This window comes from Grammomys surdaster, unplaced genomic scaffold (genome assembly GCF_004785775.1).
Source record: "Grammomys surdaster isolate TR1022 unplaced genomic scaffold, NIH_TR_1.0 128, whole genome shotgun sequence".
NCBI classification, from domain to species: Eukaryota; Metazoa; Chordata; class Mammalia; order Rodentia; family Muridae; genus Grammomys; species Grammomys surdaster.
In genome coordinates, this window is record NW_021604586.1 from 6364852 (window position 1) to 6390877 (window position 26026).

The 26026-nt window shown below is 52.7% G+C and overlaps 3 protein-coding genes across 6 annotated transcripts in view; 2 read left to right on the forward strand and 1 right to left on the reverse strand.

Annotated features, from left to right (window-relative positions):
- The window catches only part of Zc3h18 (zinc finger CCCH-type containing 18), a 47838-nt gene extending 37796 nt beyond the window's left edge, over window positions 1–10042 (forward strand). For both annotated transcript variants that reach the window (XM_028752725.1, XM_028752733.1), the window contains 10 exons: window positions 47–238; window positions 1054–1179; window positions 3659–3763; window positions 4053–4196; window positions 4423–4488; window positions 5810–5970; window positions 6083–6282; window positions 6690–6783; window positions 8839–8935; window positions 9165–10042. In XM_028752725.1, the coding sequence (XP_028608558.1) occupies window positions 47–238; window positions 1054–1179; window positions 3659–3763; window positions 4053–4196; window positions 4423–4488; window positions 5810–5970; window positions 6083–6282; window positions 6690–6783; window positions 8839–8935; window positions 9165–9363 (1384 nt within the window). In that variant the 3' untranslated portion in view covers window positions 9364–10042. The remainder of the gene's footprint in view (window positions 1–46; window positions 239–1053; window positions 1180–3658; window positions 3764–4052; window positions 4197–4422; window positions 4489–5809; window positions 5971–6082; window positions 6283–6689; window positions 6784–8838; window positions 8936–9164) is intronic.
- Window positions 10043–14305: 4263 nt separating this feature from the next.
- On the forward strand, window positions 14306–15562 carry Il17c (interleukin 17C). Its single transcript, XM_028752234.1, has 3 exons — window positions 14306–14332; window positions 14550–14869; window positions 15301–15562. Exons 1-3 carry the CDS (start codon window positions 14306–14308, stop codon window positions 15560–15562), a joined length of 609 nt encoding a protein of 202 aa, XP_028608067.1.
- A 1369-nt stretch (window positions 15563–16931) lies between these two features.
- On the reverse strand, window positions 16932–25726 carry LOC114609347 (cytochrome b-245 light chain). 3 transcript variants are annotated; one of them, XM_028753707.1, is made up of 6 exons: window positions 25600–25726; window positions 19907–19976; window positions 19431–19505; window positions 19139–19222; window positions 18594–18675; window positions 16932–17234 (listed from the first exon to the last, which is right to left on the reverse strand). In XM_028753707.1, exons 1-6 carry the CDS (start codon window positions 25655–25657, stop codon window positions 17046–17048), a joined length of 558 nt encoding a protein of 185 aa, XP_028609540.1. In that variant the 5' UTR covers window positions 25658–25726; the 3' UTR covers window positions 16932–17045. The 3 variants fall into 3 exon arrangements, with proteins under 3 accessions (XP_028609540.1, XP_028609533.1, XP_028609546.1); XM_028753700.1 differs by having other exon boundaries at window positions 16932–17238; XM_028753713.1 differs by lacking the exon at window positions 25600–25726 and adding an exon at window positions 21530–21656 and having other exon boundaries at window positions 16932–17238.
- Window positions 25727–26026: the final 300 nt, after the last annotated feature.

Below are 26026 nucleotides of genomic sequence, written 5' to 3' on the forward strand. Positions count from 1 at the left end.
TGGGGAAGGGCGGCAGCCTGAGCATTGAGCTCCTCTGTGATTCTAGCCGTCAAGCCGAGCCACCAAAGAAGGAGCCCGCCTCTGTGGGGCCGCAGGTGAAGCGAGCCGACGAGTGGAAGGACCCGTGGCGCCGATCCAAGTCTCCCAAGAAGAAACTTGGTGTGTCAGTCTCCCCAAGCCGGGCACGAAGGCGTCGCAAAACCTCTGCCTCGTCAGCTTCTGCTTCCAATTCCTCCAGGTATGGAGGGGACTGTAAAGACAGGCGGCTTGGTGACATTCACTGGCTGCCAATTTGGTGTGTGTGTGTGTGTGTGTGTGTGTGTGTGTGTGTGTGTGTGTGTTCACTACTCAAGGGGCAGTGGGTTATTAGGTAGGATAATACCAAGTATTGTGGTAAGACTTTCCATGCTCTAGAACTTACAACAGTAAGTAGGATGGGTGACTTAACATGGTATAGAGACACTAGACACTGGCTGGCTGGCTGCTGGAGTTACATAGTTACTCAGGGAGGGCCTCAGAAGGCCTCTCAGATCCTGTGAAGAAGGCTCTGGGTTGCTGACAGAGGAGCTACACACTCTGCTGGCCTGTCACCCAGCTCTTGGAGAACTTCCCTTGGTGACTCTGAACTCAAGTGTGTGTGCTGGGTGCTGAGAACTGTGTCTGCACCTGAGGGGAAGGAGCTCCACATGGAGTCTGGGAGGAATCTGAGGTATGTGTGTTTAGACACATCCAGGAACAGGCATGGGAATGCTGGGCCAGCTTGAAAACTCACACTCTGGCTTGTCCAGCACTCAAACTGTCTCTGGTTACCTACTCCCCCACCCCTACCACCCTCAGTCCCGGTGTACCCAGTCCTGGTCTCTGCAACAGTACTGACAGTGATGGCATTGCAGTGTGGCTGCAGGTCTCATGGTCATCTCCGTCCTCTGTGTGCTTGTCCTTTATGGAGCCATGTTGTCACACTGCACTAAAGAACAGCGGCTTAACACATCCCAGCACTGCAGGGGTAAAGGCCACCTTCTCACTGCCTTTGCTCTGCCCGCTGGCCCACAGGTCATCTTCGCGGTCTTCATCCTACTCTGGCTCTGGCTCATCCCGGTCCCGGTCCCGATCCTCCTCCTACAGTTCCTATTCCAGCCGCTCTTCCAGACACAGCTCGTTCTCAGGCAGCCGGTCCAGGTAAGTCCCAGCCTGCTGACCTCCTAGCAGGGTCAGTGATCACAGGCGTGTGGGGTGGATCAAGTGCTCGTGTCTCTATCTGCAAACAATGGCAGGGTTCCTGGGTGCCTGCTTCCAGAATGGTTTCAGTAAACTGTACGGTGAGGAGCAGTTTCCACTGAGGTGCCATACACTGCAGGTGCTGGACCTGGGACCTGCACCTAAGGTGTCTCTGTTGAGCAGCAGGTATGAATATGCAGAGTGCCCATCATCCCAGGAAGCCCTAGGAGAGTCATGCAAGTGTTTCTTGCCTTTTCCCCATTGAAAATAGATACTTTTAGAGCTTTAAGCAAAAATTCTCCGAAAATATAAGGGCACTCCACGTTCTCCCTGACCTGCCCCACAAAAGCTAGACGGCTTAGTATCTCTGCCAGTGGAAGGTGCCCTTTACCTCAGTCAGGCTGGCGTGAGGGGTGGGGCAGTGCTCAGCAGTGCGTCCCTCAACTGACCTGATGATCCATTGTGTGCCCTCCCTGCAGTGCTGTCACCGGCAGGCTCTTGAAAAGGGGCAAAACTTTGGCATGGTGCTCACTAAAGCCGAAGTGTCAATCCTAGTCATTAACTGGTACATAAAGACATGCAACCCACTGCCTTGGGACATATTATCACTAGGCATTATTTCTTTAAGGAAATTTTGAGATTTAACCTCTCTTTGGGGACAGGGTCTCACTTACATAGCCCTAGCTGGCCTAGAATTTGCTATGTATTAGACTAGGCTAGCCTCTAATTCCCACCTGTCTCTGCCTCCTGTGGGCTGGGAGTAGAGAAGTGTGCCGTCACACCTAGCTGGCCTTGCTTTAGATGTAATGAGAGGATTGAATGCAGTTCTGAGGTTACTGAGGCTGTCTCATGTGATGCTCACTAATGCTTTTGTGGGGTGTGGAATAAATTGTATGTGGGTCTTTTTCATGAACATTGAAACTCCTGTAAAATAACAGGCAACCAGGAGGGGGAAGTAGCCTAGACAAGGCCGTGTGGAGGCTGTTTAGCATCCTGTGTAAACTATGAGCTGGAGAGGGAGAGAACACAGGGGCCTTTAGAAATGTTGGACTCTGTGTGGAGAGAAAGTTGTGTATGTGGTCTTTGTTTGGGGCGGGCAGTTAATGATAGTGGCAGGAGGTAGCAGGAAAAACACTCCGTGCCTATCCAGTGCTCTGAGGTTAGGGCCTTGGGTCAAGGAGGCAGCTGCCAGAGGGCCAGGAGGCTCGGACTCCAGGTGACAGTCCATGTGTTTCTGGGCCCTTCCTGGTAAATGCAGCACAGAAAGCCAGAAGTTGAGTGGGTCCCCAGCAGGCAGGACACAGGTCAACCCAGGAAGTGCAAGGTAACGTCCCAGGGAGATGCCAGTGAGAGCACGCCCTGTCCCATCAATTGCCCCAGAAGCGTCATCATAGACTCTAGTGTCACCGATTGGTGTAAACATCTTGGCTATTTCCCACAGTAGACATGCCTTTCTCCGTAGCTTAGCCTCACTTGGAGTATGCACTGTCTTCCTGGAGACTGGTTGTTCTGGGTGTGCCCCTCTGAAGTGAGGAAGGAGACCTGGAGTCCTAGCCTTGGGGCCCTGCAGCTGTCCTTCCTGAAGTTCATCTGTAGAGGCCCCTCCCAAAGCTGCACTCAGGAGGGCCTGCTGAAGAAGAAGCCCAGGCTGAGAGAGGGGAGGCTGGCATGCTGCCACAGGCTTAGAGGGTCCTTTGGGTTGCAGTCTTCTGGACCCCCTTGTAGTGCTTGCCCGTGAGATGAGGTGGCATCTGAGAGTAAAGCTAGGTTTTCTAGGCGTCTGCCTTTGAACCTGAAAGCATGGAGGAGGACGGCAGGAACCTGAGCCATTGCTAGCCCCACCTAGCTCAGAGTAATGGGCATCCATGTGGTGGTTTTTGAGTAGGTGACATAGGCCAACCCAGTCTCTTTCATCCTCGTGACTGAAGTGTCAGAACTTCATCCCGGAAACTCCGCTTGGACCCAGCACCCTTTCCTGGGCTGCTTGTCTCCCTGCTGACACCTGACACTGTGGGAATCATCTGGTCATAACCTCCCTGCTGTACACTCCCTGCTTATGTCGTACTGTCACTGCTTGGGGACCTACCTCTGTGCTGTGCCTGTGCCTGCCAACCAAGCGCTTGGGACCCTTACCAGCTCTGCCACTCCCAGCTCCTCGGTGTCTCAGACTCCACACTTAGCCAAAGCCATCATCCCTCATTTGGCCTCATGCTAACACAGAACCGTGTGCCCTCTCCTCCATACAAGCACCCATTCCTGAGGCTGCACACTGCCCTTTTCTGTTCTCTCCTGACTGTGTGTTCTATCAGATGGTGAAGCAGCTGAGTCTGAACCTTTTCTCTGTGGATCAGGACTGTTTCCTAGGGGATGTGCCAGCTCCGGCCAATCAGGGAATCTGCTAAGCACCAGACTTCTTCCTCACACTCTCTTTGTTCCCCAGGTCCCGGTCCTTCTCCTCGTCCCCATCCCCGTCTCCCACACCTTCCCCACACAGACCTCCAGTCAGAACCAAGGGGGAGCTGGCCCCGCCTCCTGGGAAAGCAGGGTGAGTCCTGAGGCCCCTCAGGTTGCTGTGGTGCTCCACCTCGGTGGAGTCTCCAAGGCTTCCAGCCTCTTCCACTCTTCCCATCCCTTCCTTGAACTAGAGTGAGCAGCCTCCAAAGGGCAGCAGATATGGCTCCCAGGAGGTGGGTGGAGGCACGGGCTCAGTACCTAGACTTGGGTCCCTGTGGCATGGGACCTTGGCAGTCATGTGCTGTGCCTGAGCTGAGATGTGGGTGTATTGAGCAGGGACCCTAGCCCTTCCTTGCCTTGACCTTGCCTCTGCCTCACAGGGAGAAATCAATAAAGAAGCCAGCTCTGCCCCCAGTCCCACCACAGGCCACCAAAACTACTGCTCCTGGTTCTGAGCCTGCCAAACCTGGAGATCTCCGAGAAGCCAGGAGAAAGGAACGGCAAACCAGGACTCCCCCAAGGAGGTGAGCAGTGTGGACTTACAGCAATCCTGGTACAGTTCTCCTGGTCCTTGGTGCTGCCGGGTATAAGTGCTGATGAAAACTGGAGCCTGGGAGGTGGGTACATCCCCAGGGAAGCAGCAGGGAGCAGAGGCCCAACCTGGAACAGGCCCATTACCAGCCTGGTGTGCAGGAAGGCTCTGCCTCAGTGAGGCTGCCTCTGAGGTGAACTATGCTGCTTGTGTTGCAGGCGGACGCTCAGCGGCAGTGGTAGCGGCAGTGGTAGCAGCTACAGTGGCTCCAGTTCCCGATCCAGGTCACTTGCTTGGTCCTCCCTATTGACTTTTTTCCCTCACCAGGTGGGCTGACCATGTTAGGGGCTCTTCAGTATCCAAGAACACAGCTCAGTGTGAATATGGCCTCCCTTCACACAAGAGCACCTACTTAACCTTAAGGGAAGAGGCCCTGACTGGTACTACTCCCCAGCTGGACAAAGCTGAGGCCAGTCCCAGGTTCTCTGCCCACACCTTTCCTGAGGATAGACTGGGTGTTCTCTGGGCCTGCTGATCCCTAGTGGAGGGAGTCAGCCCTGAAGCAGTTGGGAGGAAGAACCTGTAAAGAAAAGCAGAAAGGAGTTAGAAGGTAGAGTCAGCATGCTGCTCTTGGACTCTGCTTGACCGTTTTTCCCTCTCCTCGGGCATCAGGGCCTTAGCTTCTGTCCAAGGCTTTAGCAGTCTAGACTTTTTCAAAGACCTTTGGGATTTTTATTTGTTGGTTCTTTGAGACAGGGTTTCTCTACACCCAAACTTGCTCTGTAGACCAGGCTGGCCTGAAATTCATGGAGATCTACTTGCCTCTGCCTCCCAAGCTCTGGGATTAAAGGCATGAGCCACCACGCCCTGCCTGTTTGTTTTTAAAGCTAGAAAACCATTGGTTCTGTCTTCTCTCTGTCTCTGTTCCTCTGTTCTGTCTCCTGATGCCCTTAGAAGAAGCTGGTTGGTGTTCGTGATAGACATGTCATGGCCGTGTGTTGTATCAAAACTGTATCACCATCTACTCTTCCCACCCCACCCCTGTGCCCCATGGAGAGTAAAAGTGTCTTAGGGGTGCACTAAAGGGGAAACCCAGAGCCTTGCATTCTGCTCAAGCATCTATCCCTGAGCTACAGGCACTTGGTTTTGGCTTGAACTGGGAGTTTCCCTGTGTTGCCCAGATGAGCTTGAATTCCCAGGAAGCTGGGACCAGAGGGGCTCCGCATACCTCCAGCTGCCAGCACCCCTCTGTGCTATCCTGAAGTGCAGAGGTCTGCCTGTGCTTCACACGTTGCCAGGACTATGGATTGTGACTGTTGTGTACCATCAACTAGCTTACAGTTGTGTCTTTATCACTGTTGGACAGGGCTCAGTCACAGTCCCCTTCCCAGCAGTGTCACCCAGGTTAGTGAAGTAGAGACACATAGCTGTCCCTTCACTGTGCATTACGTCTGAAAGTCCCCTGAGATTTCACACTCTGTCTGTGTGCATTCCATAAACGTGAAACTGGGTAAAGACAAGCCATGGAGACCCTCCTTCAGCCTGTAGCCCAGCCATCTTGCAGTCACCGTGGGGCTGAGCGCATAGCTGTGCTTGTGTGTCTAGGTCTCTGAGTGTGAGCAGCGTTTCCTCAGTGTCCAGCGCCACCTCGAGCAGCAGCTCAGTGCATAGCGTGGACTCAGACGACATGTATGCAGACCTGGCCAGTCCTGTGTCCTCAGCCAGCTCTCGGTCCCCTACCCCTGCCCAGACCAAGAAGGAGAGAGGTAAGCAGGGCCCCTGCCCTCGGGGTGCGGGCTTGGGGGTAAACTTTCAACAGAGACTTTGCTTTACGGTCCATGTACACAGGAACCCATGACTGAGGTTTGTCGTTGATAGGGAAATCTAAGAAAGAAGACGGAGTGAGAGAGGAAAAGCGGAAACGGGATCCATCCACACAGCCACCCAAGTCCTCCAAAGCTCCAGCAGGCGGGAAGTCCTCCCAGCAGGCAGCAGCACCTCAGCAGGCGGCCCCTGGGCAGCCCCAACAGGGCTCCTTTGTTGCCCACAAGGAGATAAAGCTGACACTGCTGAACAAGGTGAGACAAGGGGACAGGCCTGCATTACTGCACCTGGGCCTGGGTGCTGGGGACTCGACCCAAGGGACCTCGCACATCCATGAGCGCAGTCCATGTGCCTGTACCTGCGGCCTGGCCAGCCTGGGTCCTGACCCCACCCCAGCATCAGACATCTTCAAAGCTCTGCACATGTCTGGAAGAGCCAAGGCCCGACATTTTGAGATCCTGCAAGGCACTTCCTCATGCAGCACAGAGGGTCCCGTCACATGGTGGCCAGGGCCACAGAACTGCTCTGGAGGGTCAGGGGTTCTGCCAAGAGGAGGCTCATGGGAGCAAAGAACCATTCGCCAGTAACAACAGATACACCGCCACCCTCTGCCTGGCCTAACAGCCATCCGGGCCCCACCACCCTCACTGTGCTGTTTCAGGCGGCTGATAAAGGAAGCCGGAAGCGCTATGAGCCATCAGACAAGGACCGGCAGAGCCCTCCCGCCAAGAAGGCCAATTTGTCCCCAGACCGAGGTAAGCCTTCGAGGTCTAGTGTCTGAGGTCATACTGTGGGTGCCACACATAAGCCAGAATGCCCACCTGCGGGGCCTTGACCCCAGTCTGTTCTGAAAACTGTGGAGGAGCCTGAGAGCCCCACTATGTGTGTGTGTCCTGAGTACTGCAGTGCTAGAGATTGCACCGAGGTTTGGTCTCGCTTTTAGACAGTATCTTGCTGTGTTGCTCAGGCTTGTCTCCAACTCATGATCTTCCTGTCTCCGCCTCCAAAGTGCTGGGTTTATAGGTGTATGATGGGAAAGTTTTTACGTCTTTACTTTAAATATGGCTCAGTGGCAAAGCACAAGATCCCGGGTTACAGATGATAATGAGCAATCTTCCAGGATACAACCAAAACAGTGGGTGAGCAGGGGCTTGCACAGAAGCCCTGGGTTTGGGTCCCAGCTCCACATTAATGGTATGCCGTGGACATCTGTAATGTCAGCACTGGAGAGGCAGAAGGATTAGAAGTTTAAAGTCATTCTTAGCTACACAGAGTTCCAAGCCAGCCTGGGCTACATGAGATAGCATGAAAACCAAAGTCAAGGGCAACAAGCGAATGAATGGGAGTGCATCTGCTCTTTCTAGTCAAGCGCTACCAGAGTCACTGTTGCTATGGTGAAACACCATGACTGAAAGTGGCTTGGGGAGGAAAAGGTTTGTTTGGTTTACACTTTCACACCACTGTTCATCATGGAAGGGGATCAGGACTGGCTGATGCAGAGGCCGAACCGAGGTGCTGCTTACTGGCTTGCTCAGCTTGCTGTCTTATACGCCCCCCACGACCACCTGCCTAGGGATAGCACCACTCACAGAGGGTTGGGCCCTCCTACATCAATTACTTATGAAGTAAATGCCCCATGGGCTTACCCACAACCAGATCTTAGGGAGGCATCTTCTCGGCTGAGATTCCCTCCTGTCAGATGACTCTAGTTTGTGTCAAGTTGCCATAAACCCAGCCTGCACACCCAACAATCAGTCAGTGAAGCCTCACCCCAGATTGACCTAGCTGTGCCTCTGCACACCTTAGGGTCATTAGCATGTGAGAAGGCACAGTGGCTCTGAGTCATTGTTTAACCTTGGAGTCTTGGAGACCCTCCAAATCTCCCAGGACACCCCATCTCAAGCCCAGCAAGAAAGATGGGGGATTCTCCTGGTTTGCTTTGATAGAGCAAAAGCCAGTATTTCCTCTCTGAAGCAGGCGTAAAGGAGGCTACTGCTGCGGCTCTGGGACTCTGAGGCTCATTTCATGCAGGTCCCTGGGTCTATGGCTAAGTTTGTACCCCAGAGGGGGTTCTTTCCTCAGAGCCATGGCCACCTCGTGCTCAGGCCTTGCCCTCCTCTCTCTACTGCCTAGACCCAAGCCTGACAGAGAGCACTCCACTCTTGAGTTGGCTTCAGGTTGTAAACTGCTCTTCATTGTCAGACTTGTGTGCTGAGAGAGAAGGATCTCACTAGAGAGTTGCACTCGATGAGACTGAATCCAGCTCCAGGTCCTGCATCATGGCTTCATGGGCTCTGCTTTCTGAAGTAGCACTTGCCTTTTGCCTGTTTTATTTGTTTTGTTTTGTCTTTAATATTTATTTATTAATATTTTCATGTACATTAGTGTTTTGCCTTCATGCGTTGTCTGTGTGAGGGTATTGGACCCCTCTGGAACTGGAGTTACAGTCAGTCATGAGCTGCCATGTGGGTGCTGAGAATTGAACTCAAGACCTCTGGAAGAGCAGCCAGTCTCTTAACTGCTGAGCCATCTCTTCTACCCTGGCTTTTCCTGTTTTATTCTTTATAAAAAGAGATGTGTACCAGCTGTCCTTACACTGACTTTTTGAGCAGGGCCTCATGGTAGCCCCGGCTGAATTTAACCTCACTGAGCCAACGAACGACCACTTTCAACTACTGATCCTCCTTCCTGTACCTCCAGTGCTAGAAACCATAGCTAACCACACTTGCTCACTTTGACACTGTAGACCAGAGTTCTCTGATAGCCCCAGGTACAAAGCAGTGGTTTCACTCTGTCCCCTTGCTGGCCAGGTTCTCGAGACCGGAAGTCAGGTGGAAGAGTGGGCTCCCCAAAACCAGAGAGACAGAGAGGCCAGAATGCCAAAGCTCCTGCTGCCCCAGCGGACAGGTAAGTGTGCTTGTGTCCATGACAGACGCAGCCCCAACCCACTCCTGAAACTCCGCAGACGCAGTCGGAGTGCAGCAGCCCTTCCCTCCTCATTAAAGAGCCCTAGGCAGGGCCAGTGGGTCTCAGGGTGGCTAGACAGTGGGGTGAATAGGAGAGGCTGCAGGCTAACCCTGGATGCTCACCCCCGGCCAGGCTTTGTCATCACTGCCTCACCTTCTCAATCCTACAGGAAGCGGCCACTGTCACCCCAGTCTAAGGGCTCCAGCAAGGTCACCAGCGTGCCTGGCAAAGCCACAGACACTGCCCCAGCAGGCACTAAGTCAGGGAAGGCCAGCACATTGTCACGGCGAGAGGAACTCCTTAAACAGCTCAAGGCCGTGGAGGATGCCATCGCTCGCAAGCGAGCCAAGATCCCCGGGAAAGTGTAACGGGCCAGCTCACTCCCTGGAGTAGACTCTTCAATGTTTTTATAAAAAATAGGATAAGCGCAGCCATTTTGGATTTTCCAGTCAATGTCTTATTTTGGCTGTGATTCTTTTTAAAAATTAAAAAAGAAAAAAAAAGTTTCTCAGCTGGAAAAGAAGCCACACACAAGATGAAGATGCCGCCGAGTCCCAGCCTCCCACCAGACGGAACCAGCTCCTTCTAGAATAGTCTCCACGGACAGATGGACAGACGGACAGACAGATCAGCGCTGAGCAGGGAGCACCAACTCTGTGTAACTTAAGAGCTTCACTTCAGGCACGCAGGGGCTGGACTCACCCTCTGCCTCCGTCCTCACTTCTCCCAGGTGGCCTCCTGGGCTGCGGTTTTCAGCAGTTTCCTCTCTAGGACAGGAAAGCCGAACACTTCCTGGACTACAGGCACCCATCCCTCCCCTCCCCGGATCAGAAGTATATATATATATATATTCTTGCCTAAAGTCTGATTGGGAAACATTTCCTGTCTTTTATTTTAAGCATCAAATTGTTTTAGTTGATTAAAAAGGAAAAAAAACAAAAGACAAAAAAAATAAAATAATAAAGGCCAAGGGTATTGTTGGGGTGTCTGTCCAGTGTGGAGGGTCTTTTTTGAGCGATCTCCTAAAATAAAATATTTTGATAAGCACTTTCTGGTCCTAGTGATGTCTGCTTAGGCCTCCCCACTGGGCACCCATGCTCTGGCTGTCAGTGGGCCAAGCACTCCAGGAGAGCAGATGCTATCTGTTGCCCACCAGAAGCCAGCAGACACAGAGCTAGCCAGTACCCCCTGGAGGGTTATGCCTCAGTTATCCCAGTCTTTGGTTGAGCAAAGAGCAGCCCAGCTCTTGTCATTGACTTGGAGTGATTTAGGCGCTACCTCCCTCCAGTGAGCCCTGGTTGGGCAGGGACTATAGACACGATTGGGCTGACCCCAGCTAGAAAGCTGCTTGCCATTCTGGCTCTGAACATGCCGCCTGCCCCTGACTGAGGCATGTATTCAGGTCCAGGATATGCAAAACCTAGATAAGATTAGAACACTAAGGTGTCCCTCTATGGTGTTTATTATTCCTGTGAGGGCACTTGAATAAGGCCCAGCCAGTGCACACAGCTCCAGAGAGGTCGATACCACAGTGTCTTCCCAAACATCCTGGTGGTGTGCCCAACCTTATCTGTTCTATCACCACCTTCCAGGAAGTACTATGCCCAAAAGCCCCCAAATCTGAAGGAGTAGGGAGGACAGCCTCGGGTGTCATTCTCAGAAGTGTCTTGTACTTCCTTTGAGACAGGCTCTCGTTGGCCTGGAACTCACCATTAGGCTAGACTGGCTGGCTTAAGACCTTGGGACCTACCTATTTCTACCTCCCCAGCACAAGTGACATTTTTCATGGATTCTAAGGATTGGACTCTGCTCCTTTGTGTTGGCAAGGTAAGCTCTCTACCAGCTGAGCTGTCTCACCAACCCCTGTCTCCAGTCTTCACTCAGGTAGGCCTAGTGTAACCATTCCCCACAACCTTGATTCTGGGTCACAGAGCAGCAGCCAGCCTTGCTATTGACTGGACCCCAGGCACAGGAGAGATGGCAGCCCTAACCTAGCAACTCTGCAAACAGACCAACCAACAGAGACCCCTGCCTGAGACCCCTCAGAGAGACCTGAGATCTCCAGGCCTGCCACTGTGGCCTGACGCAGGCAGGGCAGAATCTGTGTAGGGGCTGCTGAAGTCTGGTGTGGGCGGAGCTGCCTAGCCAGGGCGGGTCTGCCCGGCATCCTTCCTCCTGGGTGCTTTTCCAGTCTTACCCAACCTGGGACTTCTGAATGAACCTCAGGAGCAGGGCTACCCACCTCTGCCTCCAGTGCTTGCGTGTGTTCTGGCTCCCACATCACACCCACCCTCCATACAAGCACTTTCCGGTCCTAGTGATGTCTGCTTAGGCCTCCCCACTGGGCACCCATGCTCTGGCTGTCAGTGGGCCAAGCACTCCAGAAGAGCAGATGCTGTCTGTTGCCTACCAGAAGCCAGCAGGCACAGTGCTCGCCAGTACCCCCTGGAGGGTTATCCCTCAGTTATCCCAGTCTTTGGTTGAGCAAAGAGCAGCCCAGCTCTTGTCATTGACTTGGAGTGATTTAGGCGCTACCTCCCTCCAGTGAGCCCTGGTTGGGCAGGGACTATAGACACGATTGGACTGACCCCAGCTAGAAAGCTGCTTGCCATTCTGGCTCTGAACATGCCACCTAGCCCTCCCACTGGGCACTGCCTTGACAGAGGCCTTTCCACAGGGAGCCATGTGGCCCCTCGGGGCTCCACTCTGGGAGAGGAGTCCTGGGGAGAGCAGGGCACTCTGAAGTGGGCCTTTCTCCCTGGCATTCCAGTCATTCCCATTTCTGTTTCACACACAGACATAAATAGACACAGGGAGACACACGCACAGTCATAAACACACACAGACATACACACACATACACACATATACACACATATAGACACACACAGACTCACAAACACAGACACACACGCACAGTCATAAACACACAGACATACACAGATACACACACATACACACATATACACATACAGACTCACAAACACAGAGACACACACATGCACAGTCATAAACACACACATACACATAGATACACACACATACACACATATACAGACACACACCGACTCACAAACAGACACACAGAGAAACAGACACAGAGATACACAGAGACACACACAGACAAACACACACATACACACATATATACAAACAGACACACACCACACACACACTGGTTTTCCTTCCCTTGCTTTCCTCCTGCTCTTCCCAGGACACTGAGTGCTGTCAGACAGATTGTATACCGAAAGACTCCAAGCCAAGAAGAGGCTGGAGTCTACTGACACATCCCTCTCTTCCAGGATATAGCTGGCCCAACTCTTCCCTCACCTCAGATCTACCTCCTTTCCACCTGTGTCTTGAAAAGTCTTATGACTCACATACTCAGAATGCAGAAAGGCCACGGGAATCATGTCAGGGTTCCCATTGGTTAGCCAGAAAAATTGAGATCCGAGAAACCCCACCCCTGTCCACAAGAATAATCTCCAAGGACCTGGAGCCCTGCAGCTCCACCTGGATGGCTGTTTAAGTGCATGTTGGTGGGTGTATGTGTGTGCCAAGGAGAAACTGGAGGTCAGCAGGCTGGCAAGGGAGGGAACTAGGGCTGGGCTTTGCACAAAACACCTCAGCCCCAGCTTCAGGAGCCTTAAGGACGTTTCAGAGGGGGCCTTCCTTGGCTCATTTAGCCAGTCTCAGGCCCTACCATTGTGCTATGTAAGGGAAGAGGCTGGGAGTGTCCACCCCAGACTCTGGGAGCAGGCCAGGAGACTGGCACTCTCTGAATCTGGTGACAGCAACACTGTCAGCCTCCAGTGATTCAACTGACCCCAGCCAGCAGGCGGCATGAACTTAAAGTCTGTGAGCAGCCATCCCTTCATCCCATTGGTTTGTCACTCATAGGGCACCCTGATGTGGCCACCAGAGCCCCTGCCCTCAGGCTGATACTGCAGCTATACTCTCTCGACCCACCCCCACAGCTGGACAGTTTAGACTCTAGCAAAACCCAGGACAGACAGGGACTTCTGCTTTGGAGGTGACCAGAGCTCCAAAGGGCCCAAGCAAAGCGGCCTTTCCCTGAATGACATTCAAATCTTACCCATTTAAAACATCCCAAGATCTGGCTCCCACTTTGCTCTTTTTAAACAAACAAAAGCACCCACAGTACCCAGCCCACACTACCCAGCTATGCTACATGGGGTTCAGGGGAGAGGGGGGCACTGCAGGTGCCTCAAGGCTTAACGGCTGGACTCATTTCCAGGATGCTTATCTCCCTGGCCCCAGGATTTTTACTTGGGATAAAATTGTTGGAGAGGGTCTAGAGAGAAGATTCAGAGGTTAAAAGCACTGGCTGTTTTTACAGAACCTCCGGGTTCTGTTCCCAGAACCCACAGGGTGGCTTCCAGCCAGCCAGACTACCAGTTCCAGAAGAACAAGGGTCCACTCCTGGCCTCCATGGGTACCAGGCACATACATGTAGACAAAATACTCATCCATGTGTTTTGTTTTGGGGGGTGGTTTATTGTTTGTTTGTTATTGTTTGTTGGTTGGTTTGTTGTTTTTTATTGAGACGGGGTTTCTCTATGTAGCTCTGGTTGTCCAGGAACTCACTCGATAAACCAGGCTAGCCTCGAACTCACAGAAATCTGCCTGCTTCTGCCTCCTGAGTGCTAGGATTAAAAGCAAGTGCCACCATACCTAGCTCACACAAAAGTTTTGTTTTTTTTTTTAATTATAAACCTGTAGGATCCCTGATCAAATCTAAGGGTATCCATTTCTCCTGCCTGCACAGGGCAGGGGTACATGGTGACCTTAGGCAGGAAGCACAACCTCAAAGTCCATCCACTGGTCCAGGGCCTGAATCTTACAGACTCATGGCAGGACGTAGCATGTAAGGCCCCAGTGCCAACCCCAGGGTCCCTAAGTTCAAACAGCAGAACTGACACAAATCAAAGCAGTGAGCTGCTGATAGCTACTCAGCTAAAACCTCTAGTTCCTGGTTCCGGAGCGTCCCAGCAGGCAGGGCCCTGTGTTTTCCTGGGCATTCCACTGGGTAGGATCTTTGGGTAGAAAGGTTGCCTTCCAGGGGCTCCTAAGTATCTGTGACGACAGGGCGGGTGTGGTCAGGGCAGGGCACGGACTGTTCTCAGGACCTACCTGGACGACTCTGTGATGCAAAGGGACAGACCCAGAGGAGGAAGCAGTGCTGGATTTTCCCCAGGTGTGGCCCCAGGTATAAAGCACACAGCCAGACTTCGCCAGGCTCAGCACTGGGAGCTTCGCCAGGTGTGAGGCTATTCCATGCCTGCTGCCATGGTCACCGTCACTGCCACTGTGATGGTGAGCCTGGAGCCTTTCCCAGCCTCATGATGACAGCCTATCCCAGAGGGGTGGATGTCAGGGGCCTTTTCTCTAAGTCCAGGATGTATTTAGGCTAAACCTATTTGCCCACCTACAAAGGGAAATTGAAACCCCATCTTTTCAGTGAGAACAGGCAAGCCTGGGAGGAAGTGGGTGTTCTCTGGGCTTTCCCTAACATACACCTGCCTTGTTCCAGTGTCTCCTGCTTCTAGCCTGGTTGCCTATTGGACTGAGCCTCCAAGATCTCCCATCCTGGGGGAAACCCCGAAACCACAGGACCCTGCGGTGCTATTCTGCTGAGGAACTGTCTCATGGCCAGGTTCCTCCACACCTGCTAACTCGAAGTGCCAGGTGGGAGCAGGCCCTCCCTGTGGCCCTGGTGGCCAGTTTGGAGGCCACGGGCCACAAGAGACAGCATGAAGGACTCCTAGCTGGAACACAGTGCCCTGTGCTGCGGCCAGAGGAGGTGCTGGAAGCCGACACCCACGAGCGTTCCATCTCACCATGGAGATATCGGTGAGGGTGATGGGGCCCCCACTGGTGGGGTGGTGGGTGGCTTTATTTCCACTCCGGAACCTTAGATCTTTTTCTGTTCAGTATGTACACTCAACCCAACGTTTAAAAGCAAGTTCCCCTAAGAAGCTGAGGCTTGGGCCAAGTGAGACCGGAGCCCCCACCAAAGCCCCTACTTCTGTGTTCTCAGAGGTCATGGGGGAAATGCGCTTAACATGGGCAGAATGCCAGTTTCTCGGTGCCTGCACCTTTCTGTCTGTAGCCTTTGCATTCTGAACTCTCAGACAGCAAATTCCCAAGCTATTGGCATAGTCACAAAACAGAAGAGCTCCAAGGAGGAAAGAGGAATGCTGAGCCCACCTTGCTGCTTGTGGAAACTCAGAGTGGCTATGGGTAGAGCCGGGGTGAGCATTCTCACGGTTCCCTCCCCACAGCATCGACAGGGATGAGAACCGCTACCCACAGAAGCTGGCGGTGGCAGAATGCTTGTGTCGTGGTTGCATCAACGCCAAAACAGGCCGTGAGACGGCTGCCCTGAACTCCGTGCAGCTGTTGCAGAGCCTCCTGGTACTGCGGCGACAGCCCTGCTCCCGAGATGGCGCAGTGGACCCTACGCCAGGGTCCTTCACCTTCCACACAGAGTTCATCCGCGTGCCTGTTGGCTGCACCTGTGTTCTTCCCAGGTCTACACAGTGACGACTTCTGTCGTGGCCCCTCTGTGGTCTTTCAAGATCCTTCCAGGACAGACATTCCAGGCACCTCCACAGAGGACATCTTCTATTTATGTGTATTTATTGATTATTTATTGACTCAAGAGAAGCAGAAGCTATACCTAGCCTTTGCCCTGTGATCCATAACCACTGCCTGGATCCAGGCTGCTGGTCTCAGGGTTGGGGAGGTCAGGTATCTCCATGTTCAGAAGAACCACTCCCTAGGATTGGGGAGGTCAGGTATCTTGATGTCTGGAAAGACCAATTAACCAACCCTGTCACCAAAGGGGACGCTGGGTGTGGTATAAAAGCACACCAGGAATCCCAAGCACTCTGCAGAGGCTGGAAGGCTGCCACAGGTCTCAGACAGCCTGGTCTACACAATGAGTTTCAGGGAAGGAACCGGCTTCCTCTCCTTGAACCTCTAGCAACAGTGACTGGGAAGGAGGTTGCATCTGTGTCGCCCCAGAGCCCTGGCTCCTGCCTGATGAAACCCTTCGGTATGTGTTTTTTAAACAATTATTTATTTTAACTGTTATTAAACTGACACAGTTCAGTGCCTCCTTCATTTTATCCCTGCAAGTCCACTTTTCTTCCCTCCTGGCCCCGCCCACCAAGTGACTGCTCAGAGGATAACTAAAGGCCCAAATTCCTTTCCTGAGGTTGAGTGGGTTCTGCAGTGGTGGGGAGGGACTGGAACACACCTTTCTATGGGAGGTCACTGTGGTCCCAGGCAGTCCCTGAAAGCCACCTTGTACCTTCCACCCCCAGTCTTTGTTATTACTTTGACTATTGGGACAACACCATCTCTTCCTGAGGCTAGTCCTCCGGAATGACCCCCTACATAAAGACAGTCACTGCCTTTCCAGCATGGACCTGGCAGGCCTTTTCCCCAATAGGCACTAATCTCTTTAACAGTTAAAGTCACTTAGACAGGATTCATGCTCCTTTCTTTCAAATTGCCCATTTTTCATGTTTCTTGAATGGTGCTTCATGTTCCAGACCTCTCTGTATCCTTCCAGCAGCCCAGAATGCCTGCAGCCCAGGGCTGAGAAGCCAAACTGGAGACTGAAACTCCCACTCAGAGCCAGGAGCTGCCAGGGTGGCACCCTGTACTCTGGCTCCACTGGGTGAAAGGGACTGGATGCCAGCAGCATCCACTATGCTTCTGGAAGAATCAGACCTAGACTAGGGTCAGGGTCCCACTTGTAAACATGAGCCCGCCCAGGATCCATTGGGAAGTCACCAGGCCTTCCATGACAGGACTTCAGGTCGCCCAACAGGACAGGGAGTGTGTTAGATCCATTGCTGACCACAGTCCCTCCCAGAGCCTCATCGGAAGAACTACTTGTCCATAACAGCTACTAACCATGTTTATTACAGTGAACATCGCCACCCTCTGGGGGCAACGCCACAGAAACTCAAGCAGGAGCTGTAGACAGCCACTGAAGGTCACACGACTTCATCTGTCACTGGAATTGGGTTAACTTGGGGTCCTCCAGCCGAGGCTGCCTCCTCCTCACCCACACTTGGCTTCTTGCGGACCTCCGCTGGTGGCCGGGGCGGGGGGTTGGTAGGTGGCTGTTTGATGGTGCCTCCAACCTGCAGCCGTTCCTTGGGTTTAGGCTCAATGGGAGTCCACTGCTCACCCCGGATGGCTGCCTGGGACAGAGAGGGTCTATGTTATGCTTCGAGCTCCTTACTGTCCCTAGGGCCTCCAAGTAGACTTGGGTCTTAACCCCATGATGGGTGTGGCTTATATTAACTGACTGCCCCAAGGCCACACAGTCAGGATCTGGGGCTGCCTGACCCCAAACCCAAGCTATGTGGCCATGCCAGGGGAGCCCTGTAATAGAGGAAACAGAGAGCCCCTGGGATTTTGTAACATTTCTAGAAGCACTTGCAGGTGCAGACTCTATGACCCACAGAGCTTCTGGGTTTCCTCTAAAGGCTACCCACTTACACTACAGCCTCCGTAAGGCGGCTGCCAAGCATTCTATAGGAAGCGTGTAGGGCTGGGTGCTGAAGAATGCAAGCAGAGAACTTGCTGGAAATGGGACCGTCATCCCCTCTACCCCCACACTCCATGGCAGCTGGTTCTGTCAATCTGGGAACGTGCATTTAAATTTAGTATCTCACCAGGTAGTGGTGGTGCACACCTTTAATCCCAGCACTTGGGAGGCAGAGGCAGGCGGATCTCTGTGAGTTTGAGGCCAACCTGGTCTACAGAGTGAGTTCCAGGACAGCCAGGGCTACACAGAGAAACCCTGTCTCAAAAAGCCAGAACTAATCAATTGATGGATTGATTTCATATCCCCCAATGCTTGGGAGATAGAAAGTCTATAGCAGGGCACACACCCGTGGCTACACCTTCTAACCAACAAGCCAGGAGAATATTTTATCCAGAATAGAAGGTAAGGACGGAGTGGGCAGCAGAGGACGCAGGAAGATATCTATATGACCTTAGAACAGAGAAGACCTGAAGCGGCACATATCTGTCATCCCAGCATAAGGAGATGGAGGCAGGAGGATCAGGAGGATCGGGAGTTCAAAGCCATCTTCAACTACAGAGCAAGTTTGAGGCTAGTCTAGGCTACATGAGACCCTCCTCTTCCTCTCTAAATAAATAAATAAATAAATAAATAAATAAATAGACACTTCTGTGTCATGGGCTCCTGGGAAGTCCACCTAACACAACCTAAACCCAGGCAGGCTTGGATGAACCGTAGGCCCACAGAGAGGCTTGGAGGTATGACCTGAGCCAGCCATGCTGTCTCTTGGAGCTCCTCTATTCATCTGCCTGCCCTACAGAGCCACAGTACAGCTTTAACAGGAAAGCGCTCAGCATACACCAGGGGCGCACTGGACACAGCCGATGTGAGTGAGCGAGCTGCTACGAGAGAGAGAGAGAGAGAGAGAGAGAGAGAGAGAGAGAGAGAGAGAGGGAGCGCCAAGGGCACCAAGGACTTGAGTGTGAGTGCAGGAGGGAGGCGGACTTATTGAGGACAGCCACTTACCAGCAGGTAGATCACACTGGCTATGGCCAAGCAGACGGTCCCCAGGATGGTGGCCAGCAGGAAGCCTGCAGGCACTGACAGCCTTGAGGTATGACAGGAGGAAACAGACAGCAGTCAGAGGGGATCTGGTGACAAGGTCTCAGAGGGAGATTCCATCCCCAGGGCCCTGGATGAGCAGAGGTCAGCTCTGCCCAGGTCCAGCTTGGGTTTGGTATAAGCTGTTCTCTGTGGTGATGTGCCCTTTGATTCAAGCCTCAGACATCTTGTTGGGGCAAAAGGCCTGAGCTGGACTGTGGCCACATGGGTGTGTCCCAAAACTGGTGGTGTACCAAGCCCAGCACAGTGCCTGCAGCTCAGCTGCTAGGTTTGGTGTGCACTTTCAGGTTTGAGACCTTTTTGCCCTCTCTAAAAGCTAAGCTTTTCTATCTGGTTAAACTTCAATGAAGAGGGGCTTGGCTGGGCGATGCCTTCCTGTCTAGACTACAGACACATGAGGTGTCTCCTTCTAGTTTCCTGTTACCCTGGGAATGGGCAGAGGAACTCACAGGAGGTGGAGAACAGCCCGGACGTAGTAATTTCTTGTGAGGGGTCCAAACAGCTTCACCACAGCGGTCAGGTACTTCTGTCCACTAGACAGCGGGAAGGCAAAAGTCAGAGGGTCAGCACCAATCACACCCACAATCCCTTGTCACTCCTCATCCTCCTTCTTCCAGGATTCTAGGTCTTTTTCCTCCTGGCCACATGAACCTGGCAGCTGGGCAGGCCTTGGGCTAGGAGCTCTGGACAAGTCAGCTCCATGGGGCAGGTCTCCACATCACTCGGGTAGGAATGACTTACCACCTCTCCATGGTGGAGCCCTTTTTCCTCTTTCCCCGGGGATACTCCAGCAGACAGATGAGCACACCTGCAGCACTGTGGTGAGGTTAAGGAAAGCCATGCTAGGCCTAGGCCAGGGTGTGCTTCTGCTGTTGGGTAAACCGAGGCCCAGCCACTGCCCCCATACCTACCCTCCACTTGTTCCATTCTCAGGCCCTGGCCTAAGTCCACTGTCCAGCAAGGTGGGGCAGAGGCAATGGACTCCAGTCCAAGCCTTAAGATCTTGGGCCTCAGCTCTTCATTTGCCTGACTTCCTCTGTGGCCTTTGGCAAGTGGCTGTTCAGCCCTGGGCCTTGGCTTCTAAAACTGCAGACAGAGCCGGGCCTGCTTCCGGAGGCTGTGGCCAAACAGCGTATGTGGAGCGCTCTGTAGACTGACATGCTAGTCCTGAAAGCACCCCCATCACCTCACCTTCCTGGTCCCCAGTAGAAGGATACATAGAGTAGGCGCCAAAGTACCACTGGGTGAAGTGTCCGGCAGTAGCCACGATGCCGCCTGTGATGAGGACTAAGGACAGAGGGAGGTGGTTAGGACGTGCCACCTGCCGCATGTGTGAGCCAGCTTGCACTTGCCCCGGGGCTTGGGACCACCTTCAATTCTCTGCCTATTGGGGCAGAGCACTATACAGCAAGGGGTTCAGGGGCACAGAGGGCACTCGGGAAGGTGGCCATAGCAAGCTGAGCCTCAGGATAGCTGTCTACTGCTAGGAACGTCAATTCTTCTCAGTTGTGCTATTACTTCCTGGTTCTTTTGTAAGTAGTGCATACTGGGTTCCATCCCTGTTGGGGGGTAGGGATTGGGAGGGTTTAGCTGGACGATGGTGACAGATATCTTTAATCCCAGCACTCAGGAGGCAGAGGCAGGCAGATCTCTGTGAATTCAAGGCCAGCCTGGTCTACAGAGGGACTTCCAGGACAGCCAGGGCTACAGAGAAACCCTGTTTTTGGGGGGGAGGGGCAGGAGGTGATGGAGGGGGAAGGGAGCATTCCTGCAGTATTGTGATACCCTCACCTGCAATAATGTCTCACACAGTCCATCCAAGACTACGTTACAGTAAAATACACAAGCGTTATGCTTGCTTCCTTCCCACTGTGGAACCACACAATGTACAACCTCCCTCATTTCAGGAAGTTCTTGTATCCGTGTCTTTAGCTCAGACAGAGTTGAAGTGATGTGCTCTGTAAATAATCAGCAGCTCACTCTGTGTTTGTTGTTGCTGCTGGCTGGTCTTGAACTCTCGGTCTCCCTCCCCATGTATTTGGGTTTCAGGCATGGACCACCCCACACTGCTTCTTAGGTAACTTTTAAAAATTGATTGTGCAGGGCAGTGGTGGTGCACGCCTTTAATCCCAGCACTTGGGAGGCAGAGGCAGGAGGATTTCTGAGTTCGAGGCCAGCCTGGTCTACAGAGTGAGTTCCAGGACAGCCAGGGCTACACAGAGAAACCCTGTCTTGAAAAAAAAAACAATTGATTGCTTTTTGTAGTATATGAATCAACCACGAGTTACTGATGCATTTTTCTGTCTTTGGGACTTTGGAGGCTTCCAATCCATAGCCAGGATGGGTAAGGTGATATGACTATGTCTCTACTCTATTTTTTAACCAACTGTAAGAGTGTTTTTAAGGTATTTTGTGGAGTTGGCAAGATGATGGAGTGAGTAAAGGCACTTGCCACCAAGCCTGAAGACCTGAGCTCATCCTGACGGGCCCCATCAGGAGAGAACGACTCTATAAGCTGTCCTTTGACCTCCGTATGCTTCCTATCTTAGCTCGGTGGTGCAGAGCTATAATCCGAGTATAAGGAGGTAGAGGCAAGATGATCAGAGTTCAAGGCTAACCCCATGAGTTTGAGAACAGCCTGGGCTACAAGTGATTGTGTCTCAAACAAACAAGCGAATGCTGGAGAAGTGGCTAGGTTGGTGGGGAGCCTGCCTAGCGTGCACGAAGCCGTCAATGCCACCCCAGGGCTGCATACACTGAACATGGTGTGCTTGCATGTAATCTCAGCACTTGGAAGGTGGAGGCAGGAAGACCATGAGTTCAAAGCCAGCCTGGCTTACACAGTATGCTCCAGGAGAGGCTGGGATACATGAGTCCCTGGAATCCTGGTCCTTGGCAGATGGCTCCAGGAGGACCAGGAATTCACAGTCGTCTTCTGCTACATAGTGAGTATGACAGCAGCCTGAAACCCTGTCTCAAAACAAACAGATAATAAAATAAAAACTAGGAGCCTGTTGTAGGTTTAGGAAGATTCATGACACACCGTGCTGGAGAGACGGCTCAGTGTTTAAGAGCACTGGCTACTCTTCCAAAGTATTGTTTTTTAGCTAGGTGTGGCCATATCTGTAATCCCAACACCCTTCAGGCTAACACAGAAGGATCACAGATTTCAGGCCAATATTCTATTTCAAACAATAAGCCAAAAAAATCTTTTTTTGTTTGTTTGTTTGTTTTTTGAGACAGGGTTTCTCTGTGTAGCCCTGGCTGTCCTGGAACTCACTCTGTAGACCAGGCTGGCCTCGAACTCAGAAATCCACCTGCCTCTGCCTCCTAAGTGCTGGGATTAAAGGTCCCACCACTGCCCAGCTTTCTTTTCTTTCTATCCTATAGGTTTGCATTAAGTTTTACTCAGACTAAAAGAATACTTTTAGCAAGGATTTTCAAAGGTACAGTGAGGTGTCATTCCTATTTTTCAAACTGAAGTGCACAGAGTCAAGTTCTTCTCTCTCCTGTCCTGACATTTGAAAATTAATTCTCCCAAATCTGAAAGGCAACTTATTGCAAGATTCTCCATGGCTGTGGGTGGACCTCAGGAAACTCGGCTTTGGTTTTGCTCCCTAACTTGTTTCTTGTCTGGTGGCTTCCGTTCTCTCTCAAGCACTAGCTCCTCTCTGGATTCAGTTTCTCTCCTGCTACAGCACATCCTCTAGTCACCTCTGCACTGAGGACCGGGAAGCTGAAACTCAGCGGGATCTTGCCAGCAGAGATGTATTATTTTCTCAGTATCTGATTACTACTGCACTGTCTCCTGGTGTCTATGTCTGATCTGAGAACTCTAGGCTGGTACTAACCCATGACTTTTTCTTCCTTTGTCTAATTTCACTTCAGTGGGTCCAAAGAGGGATTTGTTTCCGTTCGTTCTGAAAAAAAGACTTTTTTTCTCCTCAGCCTAAAGTCTCATCATCTCTGGGAAGTGCTTGCACAGCCTCCAGTCCTCCCCCACGCTGTGGAACTCAGCGCCTCACATGGTTACCCTTCTTGTTCAATGTATGACACAACTTCTGTGTAGAAAGCCCCAGCTCTGTGTGGTTCCTCTCAGCTCCCCTCTGTTTCCTTCTTCAGGGTGGTGGTGCATCCTCAGTGTATCCACTACCACCAAAAAGACCTGATCGGTGTGTGTCTGCAGAATTCCCTTTCTCAGATCTGGTCGATCATTTATCTCCTAGGAAAACGTTCCCCCCTTTCCAGTGGGACCAGCACCCCTGCCCTGTGGCGCCCTGCCCTGTGGGTGCCGACTCTTCACATGGTCCACTTCCTCAGTGAGCACGAGCTAATGCCAATAGGGCGTGTAGCCCACAGCACCCCGTGGGCCTAACTTGAGGTCTCTAGTTTCTGCATCTGTGGGTGGAGGCAGCCTCACTCCTACACCCCGCACAGGCCCAGGTCTCAGGCTTTGGCTGTTTCTGATCTTTTCCCGCCTGACCCTGGCAGCAACAGCTCTTGGCAGCTGGAGGGATGGATGCCCTATGAGAGTCTTGCTAGGGTGGTGACTCCTGCCTTCTCCAGCACAGAGATCGATCATGGAACAGCCTCAGGAATATCTTCCATACTGCCCTGGGCATCGGGATTTCAGGTCCCTCTCTCATGCTTCAAGTAGTATTGGTGAATCTCTATGCTTGCCTTGAAGCTCGGCTACAAATTAACCTTCCTGTTTTGCTGGTCAGCATTAAGGATGAACTCTGCAGGAGGGAAGGGTTCTTTGCCACACATTCACTCGGCCTGCTACCCATAGTCCTTAGGGTGTCCCGCCCTCACTCTGAGCTTCTGCTATGCGGTCCACCATGAGTGCAAGGGGTCATTCTCTACCCACCGTGGAGACCTAAAGACTCATTCTCAAGCCCACGGCTTGCTAAAGTGCTACATTGTAACAGAGGGTTCTCATCCCAGGGAAGCAGGCTGAGGTTGAGGTCTCAGCAGGTGACATCTGAGTCAAGACTGGAAGGGAGGCAGCATCAGCTGTGGCCGCAGCAGTTGATGCAAAGGCCCTGGTGCACATTCGGGGAAACTCAGAGACAGAAAAGAAACTGCAGAGCAAGGAAGGCAGGAAGAACCCAGGACATGGCGGCGGGGACTCTGGCCGTCAGAAACGGGGTGATGGGGTCAGGATAGATTGCATTTTCTGTGATTTAGAAGAAACAAAATGGGCTTGAGAGATGGCTCAGGGGTTAGAGCGCCGGCTGATCTTGCTAAGGACCTAAGTGTGGTTCTCAGCACCCACATCAGACAGTTCAGAACCACCTGTAACACCAGCTCCAGGGGATCTGATGCCTCTTCTAGTCTCCGTCTGCAAGCACCTGCACTTATGCACATGGCCAGACAGACAGAAAGACACATACACAATCTGAAAAACAAAATAAAATGTTAAAAAAAAAACCAGCCAGGCAGTGGTGGTGCATGCCTTTAATCCCAGCACTTGGGAGGCAGAGGCAGGTAGATTTCTGAGTTCTAGGCCAGCCTGATCTACGTAGTGAGTTCCAGGACAGCCAGGGCTACACAGAGAAACCCTGTCTCAAAAAAACCAAAACCAAAACAAACAACAACAACAAAACAAAAAAAGCAAAAAACAAAAACAAAACAACAACAACAAAAACCAAAGTGTGCTCCTGTTGATTGGCCCTAGGCAGCTCAGAACCTTCCCGGGATGATTGTACTTTCCAGTAAAAAGAAAAGTCAGCGGAAGTCTCACTTGGTGGAGAAAGTGGCCACCGCCTGTGACTTCTCCAACTCTCCTGTTGCTGAACAGCATGGGAAGACTGTGTCAGCCTGAACAATGTGGACACTAGCTGAGGCAATTCCCAGAGACCTTACGCATACACGAGGACAGGAGACACTGGATGGCTAGCACACACAAGAGTAGCACCTGCCTGGTCTTCCCTCCCCAGGTGTGTCTGTCACCCCCACTTCCTGGAGGGAACTTTAAAAACTGTCACAGAACAAACCACCACTGGTAGGAGGCTGGGAAGGGAAAAGAAGGGAGACAGTGGGGGCCCCACTATTCTCAAAAAGGTTTCAGTTTCAAGGCCTCCCACCCCAGCACGGGAGCTTCCGGTGTGGACTGGGGGAAGATTTCTCTTATCACCTCTCCTATGCGCTATTCCCTGGTGAGTGGAGGTGGGTCTGGACCACAATCTCTGCCCTTGCATGTCTTTCCTAGCTACCTTCAGCTTTGAGGAATGTCTGCAGTTTCTAGTCTCAGGCCTGATGCTCCCGGTCTGGTCTATTCCTTTCCTGGTAGAGTGAAGCCCAGGGGTCCTACTGACCCTTGGCAGACCTCCCAGACAATCTGGACTGTTCAAGCCACGGCCAGTGTCATCCTGACTAAAGGCTAGTATCCCGCATCTTAACTCGGGAGGACATCAGGACTAAGATCACTCTGAGTGGTGCCCAGACTCTTGTGAAATAGTTTCTGCGCACTTTCAGCCCGTGGGATGGAGCCGACTGCTCCTCTAGGATGAGTTCAGCTCCTATCCCAGGCCCCTCCAGGAAAAGCTGGAGTCCTAGTGACCCCAAGGACAGAGTCCCAACTCCTGGCCAAGTGGGCTGTGCGCAGAAGAGGGTCTTCCGGGGGTTTTCCTAACCAGGCGGGAAACCACCGAGCGAATGCCTCTTCCCCAGCTGCAAGCAACTTCCTCCTCTGAGGTCCCAGTGCGGACCGAACAGGGTGCAGGGCGGGGTCGCCTCTAGAGCAGGCAGCGGAGCTCGGCCTGCAGCGGCCACCGCCCGTCCCGAGCCCCGAGGCCCCGTAGGTCGCTCCGAGGCTCTGTGCTTAGAGGTTCTCCGCAGAACCAGCCCGAGCCCTGCTTCCCCCGCGGTGCGAGCGACCCCTCCACCCGCAGCCCACCTCACTCACTCAGGCCAGACGCCAGCGCCTGTTCGTTGGCCCACATGGCCCACTCGATCTGCCCCATGGCGAGGACCCTGCACACGCAGCCGCCCGGTCCAACTCTGCAGCCCACTCCGCAAGTCCTCAGCGATCGGCCCGCCCCCTGCTCAGGCCCCGCCCTTTCGGGCTGAGCCCCAGAGGCCTCCTCTGCACCTTCCCTTTGAGCCTTGGTGGGTGGGACAGCCTCCCCATTGGCATCTCTCCAGCTGGAATGTACCAGGGCTGCTTAGGACTGCTTGTGACTTGTGACCGTACCCCCCCACCCCCAGACCACAGGGGTAAGTCATTTCACCCACTTGCTCCTATGGTGATCAGATAAAGGCAGTTCCCTAAAAAAACGGGATGAGGTTATTTCCCACACACTGTGAGCTGGGGCAGGTGTGTCCTGGGTCAC